We start from the raw sequence: 16,552 nt of genomic DNA, 5'->3' as shown, positions 1-16,552 counted from the left end.
TAATAAATTAGTTTAAAGGAAGAAAAACAGATGAGAAAATATTTTGTTGGAGTCAAGCAGAATGAAAGATATTGAGGAACAATAATGTTTTTAGGTTGAAAAGAATTGTACACCATAAAGGTCACACTTATCAAAGCCACCTATGCGATCAAGTTTGATAACTCAATTAGTTATGAAAAGATACCGTGAAGAATATATTATTTTATCAGTTACAAAAAAAAGAATATATTATTATAATTCACTTAAACTTACAATCATAAAACTTTGGTTTGAACGCTGGTAGATTGCATATCTGGTGGACTACGAAATACATTCATAATTTAAAATGGTATGATTTTGAATAAAGAAATACTATATCTTAGGAGTCATGACACACCTTTTGGTTTGTTGCGTGATCCGAGTGGACGTCCTCTTTTTCTTTTTATGTGTGTTCCCTGTAGAAGTTTGGAAACAAAAAATTTTAGGTGTTAAAATTATTTTATTTTTTTTTGCAAAAGAGCTTGATTTTTTTTTGAGGAGTTGGTTGCATTGTTATCCTATCGCGATGGAATAGGGAATGGATGCTTGTGCATGGTCGGATTAGTAAATATTTTAAAGTTTTTTGTTTTGTCGAATAAGTATATTTATGAATTTGGCTACTTAACGGGAGTTAGGGGATTTGGGGTTTAAGTAGCAGAATATTGGCATTATGTAATATTGACATGGCTATTAATATTGATGACACATTGTATAGCTAAATATGACATATATAATTATATTTAATGTTAATTTATAATTTTGGTTAAGGTAATAACTCATATATTACAATTCATGTTGATATTGTTTTTTTAGTAAATTTTCAAATTATGATAATAATTCATACATCATCACTAAAATAAATATATTCGAATATGATAATCAATTTCGAAATATTGTTTTGTTTTAATATAATTATACAAATTCATAACAAAACTTAAAAAAAAAAATTCTATACTTAAATAAATACTTAATCGTTAAATCTTTAGTATTTTATATATCAACAATTTTAAAAAATTAGTTTTAATTTTTGATAACTATACAATTATTTATACAAATTTATTTATTATAAGTAACCAAAATAGATAGATAGAAAAATCTATCTAAGTCTAAGATTTTAGATATATACATATATATTCTTAAAATAATTTCAGAAAACAAATCTATTTTTATTTTAAGTTAAGTTAATTTATATTTAGTTAATTCAATTATATGTAATTAAAACAAATACTAAAATATGATTCTTGGTATAGCATACAAATAATTCAATGAAAAAAATAATCTATGATTTTTCAAAAATTGATTACTAACCTTCTTTAGTTTTATCAGATTTGTCGAGAGCAGCTTCACCCCATCTATAGTGAAATTCTTAATTTTGTAGTTTGTATGTAATTATACTACAATATATTTTATTTTCTATTTTATTAGGTTATCAAAACGATATATGAGTTATGTATTTAAAAAATATTTTCATCGATTATATGGTTGTTGTGTTTTCAGGAATTTCCAATTTACGTTCCTTCAAGACTTTTGATCTTAAGTTTTGCAAGGCTTTTGAATTTTTTTAGAACAATACGACTTATCATTCGAAATTGGAAGATGCAATTATTATTATTTACTTACGAATTCTGTCAGCAATTTGTTATAAGAAGAATTCACCAGCTATACTCTTCAGCCATTTGATCCATATTTTAGTAATTCGAATGAGTTAAAATTTTATAATATCTGAGGAGACAAAAAATTGGGTGAAAGCCATTTGTATTATAATTTTTTGTGAGGGTGGCATTAAGTTTGGTTATTAAAAATATATGAATTATTTTCAATTCCATTACAAAAGACATTACTCTGTACATATGTCAGGCTCAATATAAAAGAAAGATCATGTGGGTGGAGATTATTATATTTTTCTATATAATACTATGTACCTGCAGTTTTCAAAGGGGGTGTAGGAGGTGGGTTCTCCATTCCTTTCATATCTGGACCTTAGAAGAAAACCAATTGTCAGATAGAGAGCCATATTAAGATTTGTATTCTTTTGGCTTGTAAAAGAATTTCTTATACTTGCGTAGTCTTTTGGAGTAGTGCTTTGGTTAGAGCTTGGTAGATAGTTCCTATGGTGATTTCACTATTGATTTTGGTGATATGAAACAGAAAGCTAGGTTTTTCTGTAGTGTTTTTAGAAATAGTGTCTTTCCACTTTTTCTTATGACGAAACCTTGGAAATTTAATTCTCTCGGAGGAAGGTTGAAGAAGGATGTTAATGGTTAAGATATGAGAATATTTTTTTTTACGTTATTGGAAGAAAATAACATTTACTCTCTTGGGTTTGACTTGTTCTATAAGGCCTTAATTTATGCTATTCAATACTTCTGTTAATTCTTTTATTTTAGTTTTTTAAAATATTTGGAAATGAGATTATTCTTGTGGTTAATTGATAGATTCTGCTGTTTTTACGTGAAAATCTATATTATCAGTCTAGATTGTCTTCTTACCTTCTCTGCATGATCTCATGAGCAAGTTCTTTCGCACCATTGACTGGTATTATTCCATTTTCACAAAGATTATGTAAAACCCCATTTTCACAAAGACTGGTATTATTCCATTACATGTCTTCTACACCAAGACTTAGCCTTTACTTCTGTTACCGTTACTCCTCTTCTCAGCCACTATCTACGCCGCTCCTTTCCCTCTCCCCAACCCCATCTCCAACCATCTCCCCCGTCCCACGCACCTCCCCCACTCCCCCTCGCACATCCTCCACCTCCCCACTCGACCCAAAGCAGCTCACAGCCTTCGAATCCCTCAACATCCCCACCCTCAAGAACCCCTGCGACCACCACCACCCCTCCTCCTCCAAAAAACCCCCCACCACCGTCGTAACCTGCGACACCGGCTCCCCATTCCGCCTCGTCACCTCCCTCTCCTTCACAAACTGCTCCTCCGATCTCTCCATCTCCTCCACAGCCCTCAAAGCCCTTTCCCCCTCCCTCACCTCCCTCTCTTTCCACAACTGCCCTTCCCTCTCCGCTCCCCCTCACCTCCCGGACTCGCTCCACTCCTTCTCCGCCGTCTCCTCCTTCCCCCGCCTCTCGGGACTCTCCCTCGCTCGCCTCGTCAACCTCACCGACATCACTGTCTCCTCCGTCCCTGTCTCCACCTCGGGGCTATTCGTCATCCTCGGGAACATGCACGACATCGTCTCCCTCACCATCTCCCACGCCAATCTCTCCGGGAACATCCCAAAATCCTTCCACTCGAATCTCACATTCATCGACTTATCGGATAATCTCATCAAAGGACCAATACCCACTTCGATTACTCTCCTCTCCAGCCTCAAAGCTTTAAACTTGTCGTCGAACTTGATCTCCGGCGAGATACCCGACAGCATCGGGAGTCGAAAATTGAATGTGTGAAAGTGAATCGATGAGAACTCAGCCGAGAAGGTTTCAAGCCGAGAAGACGAAGTGGGGAGGAGAAGAGACGGCGTGGATCCATAGTAGGGTTGGAAGCTCTTTTTGAATTGGGCTAATTGCTTTTTATTCGAACTGGGCTAATAACACTCTCTTGACCCACTGTCGTTGGACATTTTTCACTTAATATAGGTACATTAGAAACAAAAGCCCAAAATTTTAATTGAAATGTTCTGATTGGCTAAATTTAATAAGTGACGTGGACAGCTTTAGAAGGCTTTATTAGTTCCTTTTAGTATAGTATAGATATTTTTTATTGTTAAAGGATTTTCATTGAATTTAAATAATATACTATTTGTTTTGTTCAATTATTTTTAAAACATAAGTTTTGGCATCTCAATGATTTCTTGATCATAAAGTCGTATTTATATTTATTTTATGAAACTCTTAAATCTTAATATATATATATATAGTGTGTGTGTATCCCCGTAATCTAAGTGTGATTTTGCAGAAGAAACATAGGAAGTGATGTATACTGGGGTTTAGCATAACAAAAGCCAAAGAACCATGCAGTTGTCATGTAAAAAAAAACTCACTTTTCTAGAGATTGATTTGTTTTTTGTATGTGTGTGATTTTGGTTGTCGTGACTTGCATGCCTTTGAAAAGTTTTTTTTTGTGTGGCAGAGACAATATCCACTTTAGAACACATGATCTTGATGACTAGGTTTTGTTCTCTTTTCTTTGGACATCAGACACCCAACTTATTAAGACATCATCATATCTATTTAGATTCTCCTTGGATATAAAATATGAATGGATAGCATATTGTTTATTTTTGTTTAATCTAAGTATATGTAGTATATGGTTTTTTATCATTGCTTACCTAGTAGGGATGGATAATTATCTGTAGATCCGTTTTGAATTAGTATTCGATTTATTCCAAAAGTTTGATTTCGTAAGTGCCTTTAATCGTGAACTTGTAAGGTCTACGCAGAACAAGAACATATTAAAAACAAGCTTAACCACATTGAAACAAAATCAAAATAAAAATCGAGTTGAAGTACTAAGGGATGTCCATGCATAATTTCTTGAAAGATTTCCCGGACAATCGGCCACTTTCACGAAAAGAAGGCCAAAATATGTAGTGATATAAATGTACACTGATTGTTTCTTCTTGAAATTGAACAGAACAAAAAATATCATATTAATGGCAGTCTTAAACTTAGTAATAGTGGCTCGAACTAAACCGCTGACCCATAAATTCTATAAATTTACGAATAATTAACTGATAAATAAGAAATTATTTCCAAAGAGAATTACTCGACAGAGTGCGATAGACATGTTTGGTTTAAATTAGGGCCCTAAGGGACAGAACTATAAAAAGTTAGGTAATGTGCAAAGAGTGTAAAGCAATTTGGAATTGATGGTCAAAATTAGTAAAGGCATGGGCCAAACTAATACATAAATGGAGAGACATTGCATTACATAAATCTACATTTATGAATTGTTATGGTTTTATTCTCTATCTCAACTTTATTTCTTTCGTTTTATAATAATGTTTTTCTTTTTCTTTTGGGTCACCATGAGAATGTTTTATGTTTGGATTTATGAAATGTACTATGATAAAAAAGCATATTTACAAAAATCTACATGTGAAGAATGAATGCATGTGTGATCAAAAATGTTTTTTTGGGACACGCTGCACACATATGTATTTTGTTCATCTTCGTGTAAAAGTATTAGTCTTTATCTTGGCTCATGAATCCAGAAAAACCTAGATTTTTGACTTTTACTCCGAATTAACCAAAAAACGATCCAAACCAAAATCGAACTGGAACCGAACCAGAATCAAATAGGATCCGGAATTATTTTGGATATTAATCAGTTCCTAATTTTGTTATCCAGACCAAACTGATAACTGAACCGAATTTTCTAAATACTAAAACGAATATCCCACAAATGTATCTTATGATATCATAATGAATTTTCAATGTTGAAAAAAATACTAAGTTAAAAGAGTACTATCATCCAAATATTCTATTCATTACAATGGTTATGAAAGGATTGGTGGGTGCCCAATTGAAATCCATATTCTATTGATTACAATGGGCCACAAATTGCTATGAAACGTCATCATGAATTAAAATTCTGGTTAAACCAACCAATTTTCTTACTCAAGCCCAAAGTTTTCAATTAAATGAGCCTAAGAAGCCCAAAACATTTGCTTGATATCCGTCAAAAAAATGAAAGAACTCAAAACGACGTCAGATAAGATCAGAAGAAGATGGGTAAGAGAAAAATCTAATACTTGAATCCTATTGGTTACCTTATCCACTCAATCGAACCAACTCTAGCCTCTCATTACAGAACATTATCCTGTTTCTCATTAAATACATTTGTAAGAGCAATTAGCTCGTTACAGAGAAAAAACAAACAAACACAAAAAAAAAACATGGCAGCTCAAGCCTCGGGTCTCTTTAGCTCCGCCGTGACAACCGCCGCTACCTCCGGCGTAAAAAAGCTCCACCTTTTCACGACATCCCACCGTCCAAGATCCCTCTCCTTCCCCAAAACCGCAATCCGCGCCGAGAAAGCAGACTCCGCCGCCGCCGCCGCCGTGAAAGAAGAAGCTCCGGTGGGATTCACGCCGCCGCAGCTAGACCCGAACACGCCGTCTCCGATCTTCGCGGGAAGCACGGGCGGTCTTCTCCGCAAGGCCCAGGTGGAGGAGTTCTACGTCATCACGTGGAACTCGCCGAAGGAGCAGATCTTTGAGATGCCGACGGGAGGCGCGGCGATCATGAGGGAAGGTCCGAACTTGCTGAAGCTGGCGAGGAAAGAGCAGTGCTTGGCCTTGGGGACGAGGCTTAGGTCCAAGTACAAGATTAACTACCAGTTCTACAGGGTGTTCCCTAACGGTGAGGTTCAGTATCTTCATCCTAAAGATGGGGTTTATCCGGAGAAGGCGAATGCGGGAAGGGAAGGTGTTGGTCAGAACATGAGATCTATTGGGAAAAATGTTAGTCCCATTGAAGTTAAGTTCACTGGGAAACAAAGTTATGATTTGTAAGTTGTGGAAACTTAAAATGTGAAAAAAACAAAACTCATGTGGATGTGACTATGTTTGGTTTTAATTTTTAATGGGGTTCATCTTAATAATTTTCTCGTGTTATATTTTGTTGTTATTGTTGTTATGTGAATTTTGGTGTGGTAATTGTTAGTAAGTTTATATGCAGCTCTTTCATCAACAACGAGATTAGAGATGTATCAAAACTTATGTTGTAGGCAAAATGTGTTGTTGTTTCTCTAAAGAAAGAACAACCATGTAAAAAGTGACCATATGCTAGAGCTATATGGAGATGTGCCCATTCCCATCAATTTTTGACAGTCCAACAGCAGAGCTAGAAGGCAACATTGGTACCATGATACTGATCAAGAGCATGAGATCTCTTTCAAAACAGGTACTCAACTTCCTTTCTTGATTTTGTGAGGAAGTCAAGAAACGGATTTTTAATCAATAAAAGTGATCACCCTCAAGAAGATGCATACTTAGGAATTCAAGCAGCTTTGGAATGGATTGAAGCAAAAGAAGATTTAAAACTGGATAATTCAGATATTCAAGCTACATCATATTTGGAGACTGATACGAAGTTTAGTAGCTTTACTTTGAATAATTGAATCTCATTTAGTGTTTTACTTCGATACTGGTGTCCTGGTAAGGTTTGATGCATATATATTCAACTAGGTGTTTGGTACTAGTTTGGATCAAAGGAGGTGGTGAGGTGCATAAAGCTTGGAAGAAATGGGAAATACACTTTTGGATAAAAACTGATGTAGAGTGAAGAAAAAAGTATCTCAAAAATCGTATTACATGAAGGCATTGAAACTCCAACTTGAATGTTCCAATAGGAAATTGAACTACATTCACTTTGGATGTGGTTTAAAAACATTACAACCAAATGCTTCAGAAAATACGATTGGTTTAGTAACGACATGATTACAAAAAAAAAGTAAAATGCAAAGAAACTCCAATATGAGTGAAACATCATGTCAAATAACAGCCTTTTATGTACAAAAAGTTAAGAAAAAAGTTAACATTACCCCGAGTCGTCGTACTCCTCCTCATCCTCCCCGTAGCTGTAATAAGAACTCCCGGAAGAAGATGTACTGTCTGAATATAATTCCGAGCTGAGATATTAAATAACAAAACCATTTAATGTACTCTGATAAAAGAAAAAGATAAAAGCATAATACACATAACTAGTTGTAATTAATTCATGAACCTTGACGACGAGGATGATGATGGTGCTGGAAAAATTGCGACAAATGTGACACCTGGTTTTTGTTTCTTCAGCTCCTCAATAGGAAATCTACAACACAAAACAATGTCATATATGTGGGAATAAAAAAGAATATGAACAAATCTTACTTTGGTTCAAAAGTTGCAATCCCAGCATCAGACACTAAACCGTGTTTGCTTGATATGTCCTATTAGAGACGAGTATGAGAAACCAAAAGTTACTCTGTGTCACACGCAAATTCACAGAACAAACTAAGCACAACACTTCCTTTGACAACTTACAATGTACCGAATTGATTTGAAGTCTCCCGCAAGTATTGAATTCAAAAATAGCAACACTTCTCTCTGTGAATGCCGAGGTAACGTTCAGTAGTCAGTCAGGACTGTGACATTTAAGAAAAAGTCTTGTATTTTTTATCATATTACCTCTTTTAGATAATAGCAGTCGCGCAACGATAGAGTCTCGAGTGGACTGTCTTTGCAGCTAAGTCCCAAATCCCTACCATCAAACTCTTACACGATAAGACATTTGAAAACACACACTTAAAAGATATTATTACCAAAACGACATGAACCTCAAAAAGGAACCACTAATTCCATAAGTTCCAGACAGGTTTATGTACTTCAGTTGACGAAAACCCTGCAAAAGTTTGTTCGGCTTTAGAGAAGCATATACATGGGTAGTACCCAAATGATTGAAAAAAAAAATTACAGGAGCAATACCATAATAATAGTTCGGGTCATTGCGTCGTTTACCCCAAATTGAAAGAGTGTTAGCGAGCTCAAGTTGGGGCAATTATCCACAAACTCAACCACGGATGAACTTGATGGGGGTCCTAGACCACCAATCACAAAGTAGGACACCATTGAGAAAACCTTAAAAGAAAAAGGAAAGCTGAAACATATTACCTGCTGCACCACAGTTCTCTAAGAACAAATGCTCTATCAAGCGACAATTCGTAGTGATTGGCGCTAGATGCTCTACTGAATTTACCTTGTCAGTACCTGATATACTAGATAATGCAATAAAGTGAATTTAAAATGAACAGACATTAAAGTAGAAAAATGAATCAAAAGATGGCAAGGGAATGTAATCCAAGAGAAACTTACAATCCAATAACCTTCAAATCAGTGAGATTTGGACAGAGTGACAACACAGCACATAAGGACTTTCCAGGCGTGAGTGTCAGATTGTAAAGGTGTAGGCTTCTCAAGAGACCCCTAGTTTTAATGGAGATAGATAGATAGTTAACTGAGCAGCAATTCTCAAGCAGAAAAGGGTAATCAAGCACATACATACCCAGCAAAACCGTGATTAAAAGAGAGTGGAGCAAGACAAGATCTCGTAAGCAAAAACGTTGATCTGGAAGAGATAGAACCAAGCTTGAGGGATCTGCAAAGCATAAACGAGAGACCTGAGATATTGATAATACACACAAAATAAGATTAATAACAACCTGAGTTCTTTTCCAGCCCGATGGATCATAATACACACAACACCATTATCAACATTTTTGGCAGCCATTGTGAGGTCGATGTGGGAGTAACACACACGGTCCATGGCACACTTGTTGAACATTGTGCAGCATACGGAAGCTTGCATTAGAGACTTGGTATCAAGCATTGAAAACACCTGGAAACATATAATGTGACACGTCATCACTCATGAAAATTCGACAATAATAAAATTAAAGATAAGATGAGAGAATCTGGAGTTGTTGTAACAACCTTGGTGGTTAGCTCAGGGAGGAGAGGCCAGGATATAGAGTTGTGGAGGGTGGCGCGTTTCCTTATGCAACGCTTGGTGGAGCTGTGAAGAAGCGACGCGAGTTGGAGAGTACGATCCAGGAAACGATCATGATCGGAGGCATCAATGACTTTATCCAGCACTCGATCGAAAGAGCAGGCGATGGAGAGTGGGGAGGAGGAGAACAGAGGCAAGTCCGACAAGGAGAGGAAAGAGGAGATGGTCGTATCCACGTTGCTTTGGTTGAAACCTGGAGCGAGATGGAGGGAGCTGGGATCTTTGACCGAAGAAGGGTCATGGCAAGGTCGCTTGGGATTGGGAGGAGCGTCCATAACACGGACACGGAATCAGAGAATCCAAAGCTTTGCAAAGTCTAGACCTGACCAAGGTTTGTAATATAACTCTGTGACATATTAAGAGTACTTAAGCTGACCATTACGGTAGTTATTCAGGAAAGTTGTTGACTTGTCACTTGATTCCTAGCTGAATGAAGCAAAGGAAAATAAAGATCAGAAGATTAAAAGATGACACAAAAAAAATGGTAAAAAGTATTTTCTAAGTTTGATAGACAACAAAAATAGGCGACTGACTCCATACAACAAAGAAAAGAAACCAAGAAGCCAGCAATGCATTTCAATATCCCATAAGATAACAGAAAATAACAACTTCATCAAGATATTATGAAGTTAATATGGGCAGTGTCAATAACCACACAAGCTCAGCTCATCATCAACAGTCTGTGACACACTACTTCAAAAATTTATCCTCCAAAAAGAAGGAACAACGCTCTTAAACATAGCAAATGTAGTGAAATGGTGCCCAATGCCACGAGCAATGGAGTTTGTTGTTCGATTCAAGCATAGATCAATGAACAATTTTTGAGGACTATCGCTTACATTCAGCCGAGAGGCACCGTTGGCGAATTAGAGTAGACGCGAGTCGACTTTGAGAATACGATCAACGGAACGAACGAGGCGATCGATCCTGAGTTAAATTATCTCCGTCGAAGAGACGAGGAGTCTCTGTCCTCTTTCGTCGCCGTCGTTCGAGGCGGGTAACGGTCAAGTGTGATTCTGATCCACGAATTGGATAATCCGAATCCTTCCTTAACCCGATTGTTTGAGTTATATCTTGTGGATTAATTAATTACTTGGACCTCAATAATGATTTTCAACTCACTTTCTGTCCATCGAAGCCCAACTAAAATTTTCAAAGGGTAAATAGTATAAATACTATAAAATAAAGTATATTAGTATTTCTGTAAATATGAAATTGCCTTCATTTAAATTAAATGAGTCTGATATAAAATAAAGTATTTCCTAGAAAGAAAAAAGGTATTTTTTTTTGTAAAATAGAATGCTAGATTGTATTAATTACATTAATAAATCAATTTTATAACTAATTTTTTTCTAAAATCATATATCACATAGTTGTTGGAATGAAATTATTTAACATTATTACAAATGATCTAAAAACTATTTAATATATTATATAAATTTTATTACAAATATTTACAAAACCGACTAAAATTATAAAATATTTCATTTATAATTTTATATTTACTATAAATACAATATTAATCTGGACGTTTTTCAAAGACAACTATTTTATCCCAAACAACATTATCAAAAACCAAAAAACAAATATGTGACTATAAACAAAATTAAAAACTAAAATATTTTTAAATTAAAATTTATAATAAACTAAGAGAAAATATTCTAAAAATACAAATATATTTGATGACCAAAATAAGTTTATTAAAAACTTAAAATTAAAGTAACATTAACAAATAATACATTAACTACAAGCGCGGGTTTTTTGGATTATATTATAATACAAAGTCTTATTATATCGAAAATATAATTTTTAACAGTTATATAATCTATGAATTAGTTTATTTAATATTTTATATGTACACTTTTACGTAAATTTCTTTTATGTATGAGAATTATATCCGGATCAAAAAAACAAACCGAACCGACCCGGAAATATAGGTTTAGTTCAGGTCCAGAGAAGATAACATATTTGGAGTTTTTTTAGACCCGTATGTCTTTGTTTGTGTCCGGATCCTACTCTAGACCCGATCATAAATATGTTGTGATTATTAGGTATATTTGGATATTTCGAATATGTTTCCAGCATTATGGATATTTTTTTTAGATTTTTGGTTTACGATTATAGTTTTTGATTTCAGGTAAATTTTCAAAGTAAAAAAAATTAGGGTATTTGGATAAAATTTTGGATATTTTCAGTTCAGTAACAGATTTTGAATAAGATTTTAAATTTTTAGGTATTTGAATTTTTTTGGCTATTTATTTGGAGTTTCAAGTACTTTTTGTGTTTCAGATATTTTTCAGATTTTTTAGATATTCCAAATTTTCTTAGGATCCTAAATACCCGAACAGATGTGGACCCATTACGTCCATATCGGGTCCAACAAACTTTTGATATAGATTTTTAATGTTATTGTACAAAAATATGGTTGATGAAATATTTTTAGAAAACTCATTTTTAAATATGAAAATATCTATCAAACTATAGATGGTTGAAAGTTTAGTATATAATATAAGATTTTAGTAGAAAAGTTTATATATGATATGATTACGTTATTATAAAGAAAATAGGAAGTTAGAATGTACACATATATGTCGTTTAACTTCTCTTGTTTTAGATCATATATTATATGATAAAAGTGATAATATAAAACATTAGTTTCAATGCTTTTATGATTAAAAGTCAAAATGGTAAATATAGTAATAGTTATGATTAAGATGTAGAAGTGATATTTGAATAAATAAAGGAATTGAATAAATTATTGTTAGAGAAATACATGGTAACATATTGTTAGTCTAAGTTTAAGGTAAGATCAAAAATTAATGAGTTAAATGAAATGGTCCAAACAACTTTATAGGTAGATTTTTGAAGACTCCTTCCCGTTTAATAATATTGATAAAAATTAAAATTTCTAAATTATTATTGTAAGTTATAAATTCTAGGTCCTAAACCTAATTTTTTTTAATAAAACCGTTTTTAACTTTTTTTTTTAACTATTAGAGGTCATTTCTCAAAAATTAATCCCTCAAAATCGTTTATATCTATTATAAACTCAGGCTAAACTGTGGAGGGAGAAGTACTCCTTCAACCTTGGGTTTCATGGATTCTCCGACGACCACCACCCAAAAGCCTAGTTCCGTCTCCACTACTGTTCCCGGCTTCAACCACAGCCACGTCATTTTCTCATCGCTCCTTTCGTTTCCGAACTCCTCTCCGTTCTCCATTGCCTCCTCCTTCGATCGAGAGCTCGACAAAGCCCTCGCTTCAGCTTCCGGCGACGTCTCTGCTCAGGACTCTCTCCTCGACCGCACTCTCCAGCTCGCGTCGCTTCTTCTAGACTCCACTAAACGATGCTTCCGGAAGCGAGCTTCTGCTCACAACTCCAGTTCCTGGTTCCTCCCTCCCGACCTCACCATCAAGGTAATCAAATCAAATCCTGATTCTTCCTATGTTATTGAACTTGGAGGCAATGTGTTGAAGTTGTAAATGGAGACCCCAGGCACTATACCACTAATATTTAATTTCGTCTTAGCGGTGATTTGAACCCGGGACCTCTGACACAATTGTCAGAGTCTTTTCCAGTTGAGCTAACGACCTTTCCATTGATTTCTGGATTCTTCAGGTGTTTTCGATGCTTGATACAAAGTCTCTAATGCAAGCTTCTGTATGCTGCACGCTGTTCAACAAGTGTGCAATGGACCGTTTATGCTACACCCACATCGACTTGACAACCGCTGCTAGAAAAGCTGATAGTGGAGTTGTCTGCATTATGATCCATCGGGCTGGCAAAGAACTCAGGTGAGATCTTTTTTTTTTTTTAAGCTGAACTTGGTCTATGTACTACTTTTCTCATGGTTCATTTTATGTATGCAGATCCCTCAAGCTTGGTCGTGTTGCTCGTTCAGATGGATCTGATCCTACTCCATCTTTGCTTAACGGATCTTTTCTTTCCCCACTTTCCTATAATCATGGTTTTCTTGGGTATTACCCCTTTGAAAATTTATTGTCTTAACCATGGTGGGTTTTGTTTTGTTAGATAGGAAAGAACTAGAGCAGGACAAAAGAGATAAACTCAAAACCAAGAATGAGTCCTCTTATTAACATCTAATGATTTTGTTGTTCCTATCATCAGTATTCTAATTCGGTATCATCCTTTTCCATTCAACTAGGAGTCGCTTGAGAAGCCTACGGCTTTACAATATCAGACCGATTAACTACACTTCCTTTACCGAGGTGTTGTCACTTTGTTCGAATCTCACTGACCTGATGATTACTGGATTGTAAGTTCTCCATATTCCTTTGCTATTTTAAATTCTGCTAATTATTTTGGTTCATATGACAGAAACTGTCCAGTTATGCTTCTGTTTAAGACACTGAGAGAAAAATGTCGTCTCATAGAGAACCTGTGCTTAGAGGCCTATCAAGCCTCAGGTAAAAAAGCTTCTCCACTAATCCACAGTGAAAGCTTCTTTCTTTACTCAAGCTTACACGTAATGTGTAACAGGCACTGTAGATGCAAAAACAGGTTCACCCTTGATAGAGTTTGTGACCAACTCCTACAACTTAACTTCTCTAACCCTCATAAGTTTTCGACTAACCGATGGATTGGCCTTGAATCTTGCTGAGGTATATAATGCCTTCTTTTTTTGCTGTTTCTTCTAGATACCATCTATGCTCTTAAGAACCTCAATGATGTATTATTTGCAGAGTTCTAGTAAACTGAAGTACCTGAACTTGTCCAGATCGCCAACACTCAATGGTCGTTTTTTGAGGTGTAAATGCAAACTGCGCAATTTACCTTAAAAACAAAAAAAATTCTTATTGAAAAAATTTTTACATATCAAGAAAATAATGTTGGTAGGGATTTGGGTCATAGCTGCAAAGAGAGTTCACTCAAGACTCTAATAATGCGGAACTGCTACAATCTACAGGAGGTAAATGGTTTTAAAGCTTGTTTCATTAGTCTTCCTTGATCTCACACTCACTTGGGTATATTCAGAAAGAAGTCATGGAACTTTGTAACTCGTTACTCAAGGGAAAGTTCAAATCCATTCGGCACATTATAAGTTTTTTTTTACAGTTTATGCCAATCTATTTGGATGAGTGGTGTAGATTGGCTTACTCGTGTTAATCGTTTACTTTCTTGGTTTACTCTAATAGGATGTTTCAAGTAACAATGGCTTACTTACTAATGGCGTGAGATTTTACAAACCAGAGTAACGGCTTGATCCTTCATTCATGTCCGTACTAATTGCTCACTGATTTATATTTTCATAAGTTGTTGTTGTTGTGTGTGTGTTGTAAGGTTGCCTTTGAAGAAGCTGAAAGAAGAAAGATCAGATGTCACATTTGTGGCTGATTTTCCATTATTAAGGTCATATTTTCATCGATCAATCTTTGTTAATCATCTTTTAAAAGTTGACTGGATGAATCAGAGAATAAGGATGTGTTTTTTTGTGAAATATTCAGGTCAGGAAAGTGTTACCGTGTCTGCGATGAAGGGGATGAAGAAGAGCTGAGGGAGATAGAAATGATAGAAGCCAAGAACGATGGAGGGAATGAAGATGACTCGGACGATGAAGAGTCTGATGATGATGATGATGAGGACGATACAAGCGATGGAACGGGTGAAGAAGATGACTCGGAAGAGGAGGATATGGAGTTTTGATGATTAGAACTGTTAGTTAATCAATCATATCATTATGTTAACGATGCCAAGTGTGCTTTAGCACTGATCTTGTTAAGTAGACATGGGGATTTTATGTAAAATAATATGAAGTGTTCAAACTTTGTTTCTAAACCTTTAATTAAATTTGATATTAATTAGTATTTTCATTGTGTTTCTTGAATTATAGATTTAATTTAAAGTATGCTGTAATTTTTTTTTGTTGTAAATGAGCTTTGACGAATTTTTTCTCGCTATTATATTGATTGAAAATGGACAAAATAGGGTGGAAATGTACAACAATATTTTTTTTAATAACTTTCCACAAATTAAAAGCCTTATGCGACTTTTATATATTTAGTTGGAATAATCATGGATGTTCTCTATCCCTCTCAAAGCAGCTTTAAAATGTTCAACTTTCATTATGGTTTGGTTCAGCTATATAATCTTTGAAATTCATATACCCAACTGTGAATGAAACTAAGATAAACAGACACATTATGGATGTACAAACAGAAAGAACACAAACGAGTGTTACAAGTTGGGATGTTCTACGATGTCTTGTTTTTGCCGTATATATCTTCAAAACCATTAGCTACTCTTTTTCTTCTTTCAGCAATCATTTCTGAATACGACTGAAAAAAGCAAACAAGAACACAAAACCATCAGATCTCTCTAAAAAAACAAGACCAAGACTTGTCCGAAAGTCAACGACTTTGGGTGGTGAATAAAAAATCATACCTTTGGGTAGCTATAAAGGAAAATGTACCACCAAGCGCCAACTAAACCAACGGCAAGCGATGAAACCAAAACAGAGTGTAGTATCACCCAGCTACATGCCACTATTGATAGACCCGTTACCATTATCGTCCAGGGCTGACACCTGGAAGAACACATGTCAGACGAGAACAGGAACACTTCTTGATTGCAAAAATACAAACCAGATCACAGACGTACCAGGAGGGCTTTGTGTCCCATACGGAGTCGTATTCGAGAGAGAGATTGCCTAAGTAACCTTCCATGTCATCAACTGCGCCATTTTCATCAACGAATCTCGAATCATTCTCTTCTCTCAGACCTCTAACTTTCGAGACAGTTCTTGTCGGGTTGAGGTTGAATGAGTGGAGATTCGTTCGGGTGCTGAGTGTTGAGATTCGGGTCTTTGTCTGAAGCCGAAACGGCGACAGAGGAACGGTGGAGATGGAGAGACTTCTCATCTCAAGAAGAAGATAAAAGGATAGAGGACTCGATTGACTCTAATCAAACATTTGGGGCTGCTTTGTATAATATCCAATAATTCCTTAATGGGCTTTTAGTTGATGGGCCAAGGACTTTATTATTCCAATCGTTTGATCATTGA

General features: G+C 35.4%; 4 protein-coding genes and 1 pseudogene across 6 annotated transcripts; 3 read left to right on the top strand and 2 right to left on the bottom strand.

Moving 5' to 3' along the window:
* Positions 1-2,269: 2,269 nt before the first annotated feature.
* LOC106426713 lies at positions 2,270-4,298 on the top strand (annotated as a pseudogene).
* Positions 4,299-5,751: 1,453 nt separating this feature from the next.
* Positions 5,752-6,585, top strand: LOC125577664 (photosystem I reaction center subunit II-1, chloroplastic-like). Its single transcript, XM_048739237.1, has one exon. It carries the CDS (start codon positions 5,879-5,881, stop codon positions 6,494-6,496), a length of 618 nt encoding a protein of 205 aa, XP_048595194.1. The 5' UTR covers positions 5,752-5,878; the 3' UTR covers positions 6,497-6,585.
* A 747-nt stretch (positions 6,586-7,332) lies between these two features.
* Positions 7,333-10,596, bottom strand: LOC106426756 (F-box protein At4g02760). Of its 2 annotated transcripts, none has more exons than XM_013867485.3 (13): positions 10,370-10,596; positions 9,455-9,956; positions 9,184-9,359; positions 9,027-9,119; positions 8,837-8,947; positions 8,636-8,739; positions 8,450-8,562; positions 8,302-8,366; positions 8,153-8,225; positions 8,009-8,071; positions 7,856-7,914; positions 7,710-7,796; positions 7,333-7,614 (listed from the first exon to the last, which is right to left on the bottom strand). In XM_013867485.3, exons 2-13 carry the CDS (start codon positions 9,803-9,805, stop codon positions 7,524-7,526), a joined length of 1,386 nt encoding a protein of 461 aa, XP_013722939.2. In that variant the 5' UTR covers positions 9,806-9,956; positions 10,370-10,596; the 3' UTR covers positions 7,333-7,523. The 2 variants fall into 2 exon arrangements, with proteins under 2 accessions (XP_013722939.2, XP_048595193.1); XM_048739236.1 differs by having other exon boundaries at positions 9,455-9,952; positions 10,370-10,582.
* Positions 10,597-12,552: 1,956 nt separating this feature from the next.
* On the top strand, positions 12,553-15,356 carry LOC125577660 (F-box protein SKIP17-like). 2 transcript variants are annotated; one of them, XM_048739230.1, is made up of 12 exons: positions 12,554-12,947; positions 13,150-13,325; positions 13,401-13,508; positions 13,697-13,807; positions 13,870-13,958; positions 14,032-14,153; positions 14,235-14,299; positions 14,389-14,461; positions 14,527-14,589; positions 14,688-14,743; positions 14,833-14,901; positions 14,997-15,356. In XM_048739230.1, the coding sequence occupies exons 1-12, from the start codon at positions 12,627-12,629 to the stop codon at positions 15,193-15,195; spliced, it is 1,452 nt and encodes a 483-aa protein (XP_048595187.1). In that variant the 5' UTR covers positions 12,554-12,626; the 3' UTR covers positions 15,196-15,356. The 2 variants fall into 2 exon arrangements, with proteins under 2 accessions (XP_048595188.1, XP_048595187.1); XM_048739231.1 differs by lacking the exon at positions 14,527-14,589 and having other exon boundaries at positions 12,553-12,947.
* Positions 15,357-15,654: 298 nt separating this feature from the next.
* Positions 15,655-16,456, bottom strand: LOC125577663. Its single transcript, XM_048739234.1, has 3 exons — positions 16,150-16,456; positions 15,934-16,075; positions 15,655-15,827 (listed from the first exon to the last, which is right to left on the bottom strand). The coding sequence occupies exons 1-3, from the start codon at positions 16,407-16,409 to the stop codon at positions 15,744-15,746; spliced, it is 486 nt and encodes a 161-aa protein (XP_048595191.1). The 5' UTR covers positions 16,410-16,456; the 3' UTR covers positions 15,655-15,743.
* Between the last annotated feature and the right edge of the window lie 96 nt (positions 16,457-16,552).

Source organism: Brassica napus, chromosome A9, assembly GCF_020379485.1.
Source record: "Brassica napus cultivar Da-Ae chromosome A9, Da-Ae, whole genome shotgun sequence".
Taxonomy (NCBI): Eukaryota; Viridiplantae; Streptophyta; class Magnoliopsida; order Brassicales; family Brassicaceae; genus Brassica; species Brassica napus.
This window is presented reverse-complemented; position numbering and strand designations above follow the sequence as displayed.

What these genes read in the sequence shown, in the direction of transcription:
- LOC125577664 (XM_048739237.1), top strand. Translation starts at nt 5,879, where the DNA reads ATGGCAGCTCAAGCCTCGGGTCTCTTTAGCTCCGCCGTGACAACCGCC.
- LOC106426756 (XM_013867485.3), bottom strand. Translation starts at nt 9,805, where the DNA reads ATGGACGCTCCTCCCAATCCCAAGCGACCTTGCCATGACCCTTCTTCG. An exon ending in TTTAATCACGGTTTTGCTGG is followed by an intron (nt 8,948 to 9,026) that starts GTATGTATGTGC and finishes CATTAAAACTAG; the next exon opens with GGGTCTCTTGAGAAGCCTAC. An exon ending in GATTTGAAGGTTATTGGATT is followed by an intron (nt 8,740 to 8,836) that starts GTAAGTTTCTCT and finishes TGCATTATCTAG; the next exon opens with TATATCAGGTACTGACAAGG.
- LOC125577660 (XM_048739230.1), top strand. Translation starts at nt 12,627, where the DNA reads ATGGATTCTCCGACGACCACCACCCAAAAGCCTAGTTCCGTCTCCACT. An exon ending in TCAAATCCATTCGGCACATT is followed by an intron (nt 14,590 to 14,687) that starts ATAAGTTTTTTT and finishes TTACTCTAATAG; the next exon opens with GATGTTTCAAGTAACAATGG. An exon ending in GCTGATTTTCCATTATTAAG is followed by an intron (nt 14,902 to 14,996) that starts GTCATATTTTCA and finishes TGAAATATTCAG; the next exon opens with GTCAGGAAAGTGTTACCGTG.
- LOC125577663 (XM_048739234.1), bottom strand. Translation starts at nt 16,409, where the DNA reads ATGAGAAGTCTCTCCATCTCCACCGTTCCTCTGTCGCCGTTTCGGCTT. An exon ending in TGGGACACAAAGCCCTCCTG is followed by an intron (nt 16,076 to 16,149) that starts GTACGTCTGTGA and finishes GTGTTCTTCCAG; the next exon opens with GTGTCAGCCCTGGACGATAA. An exon ending in TCCTTTATAGCTACCCAAAG is followed by an intron (nt 15,828 to 15,933) that starts GTATGATTTTTT and finishes TGCTTTTTTCAG; the next exon opens with TCGTATTCAGAAATGATTGC.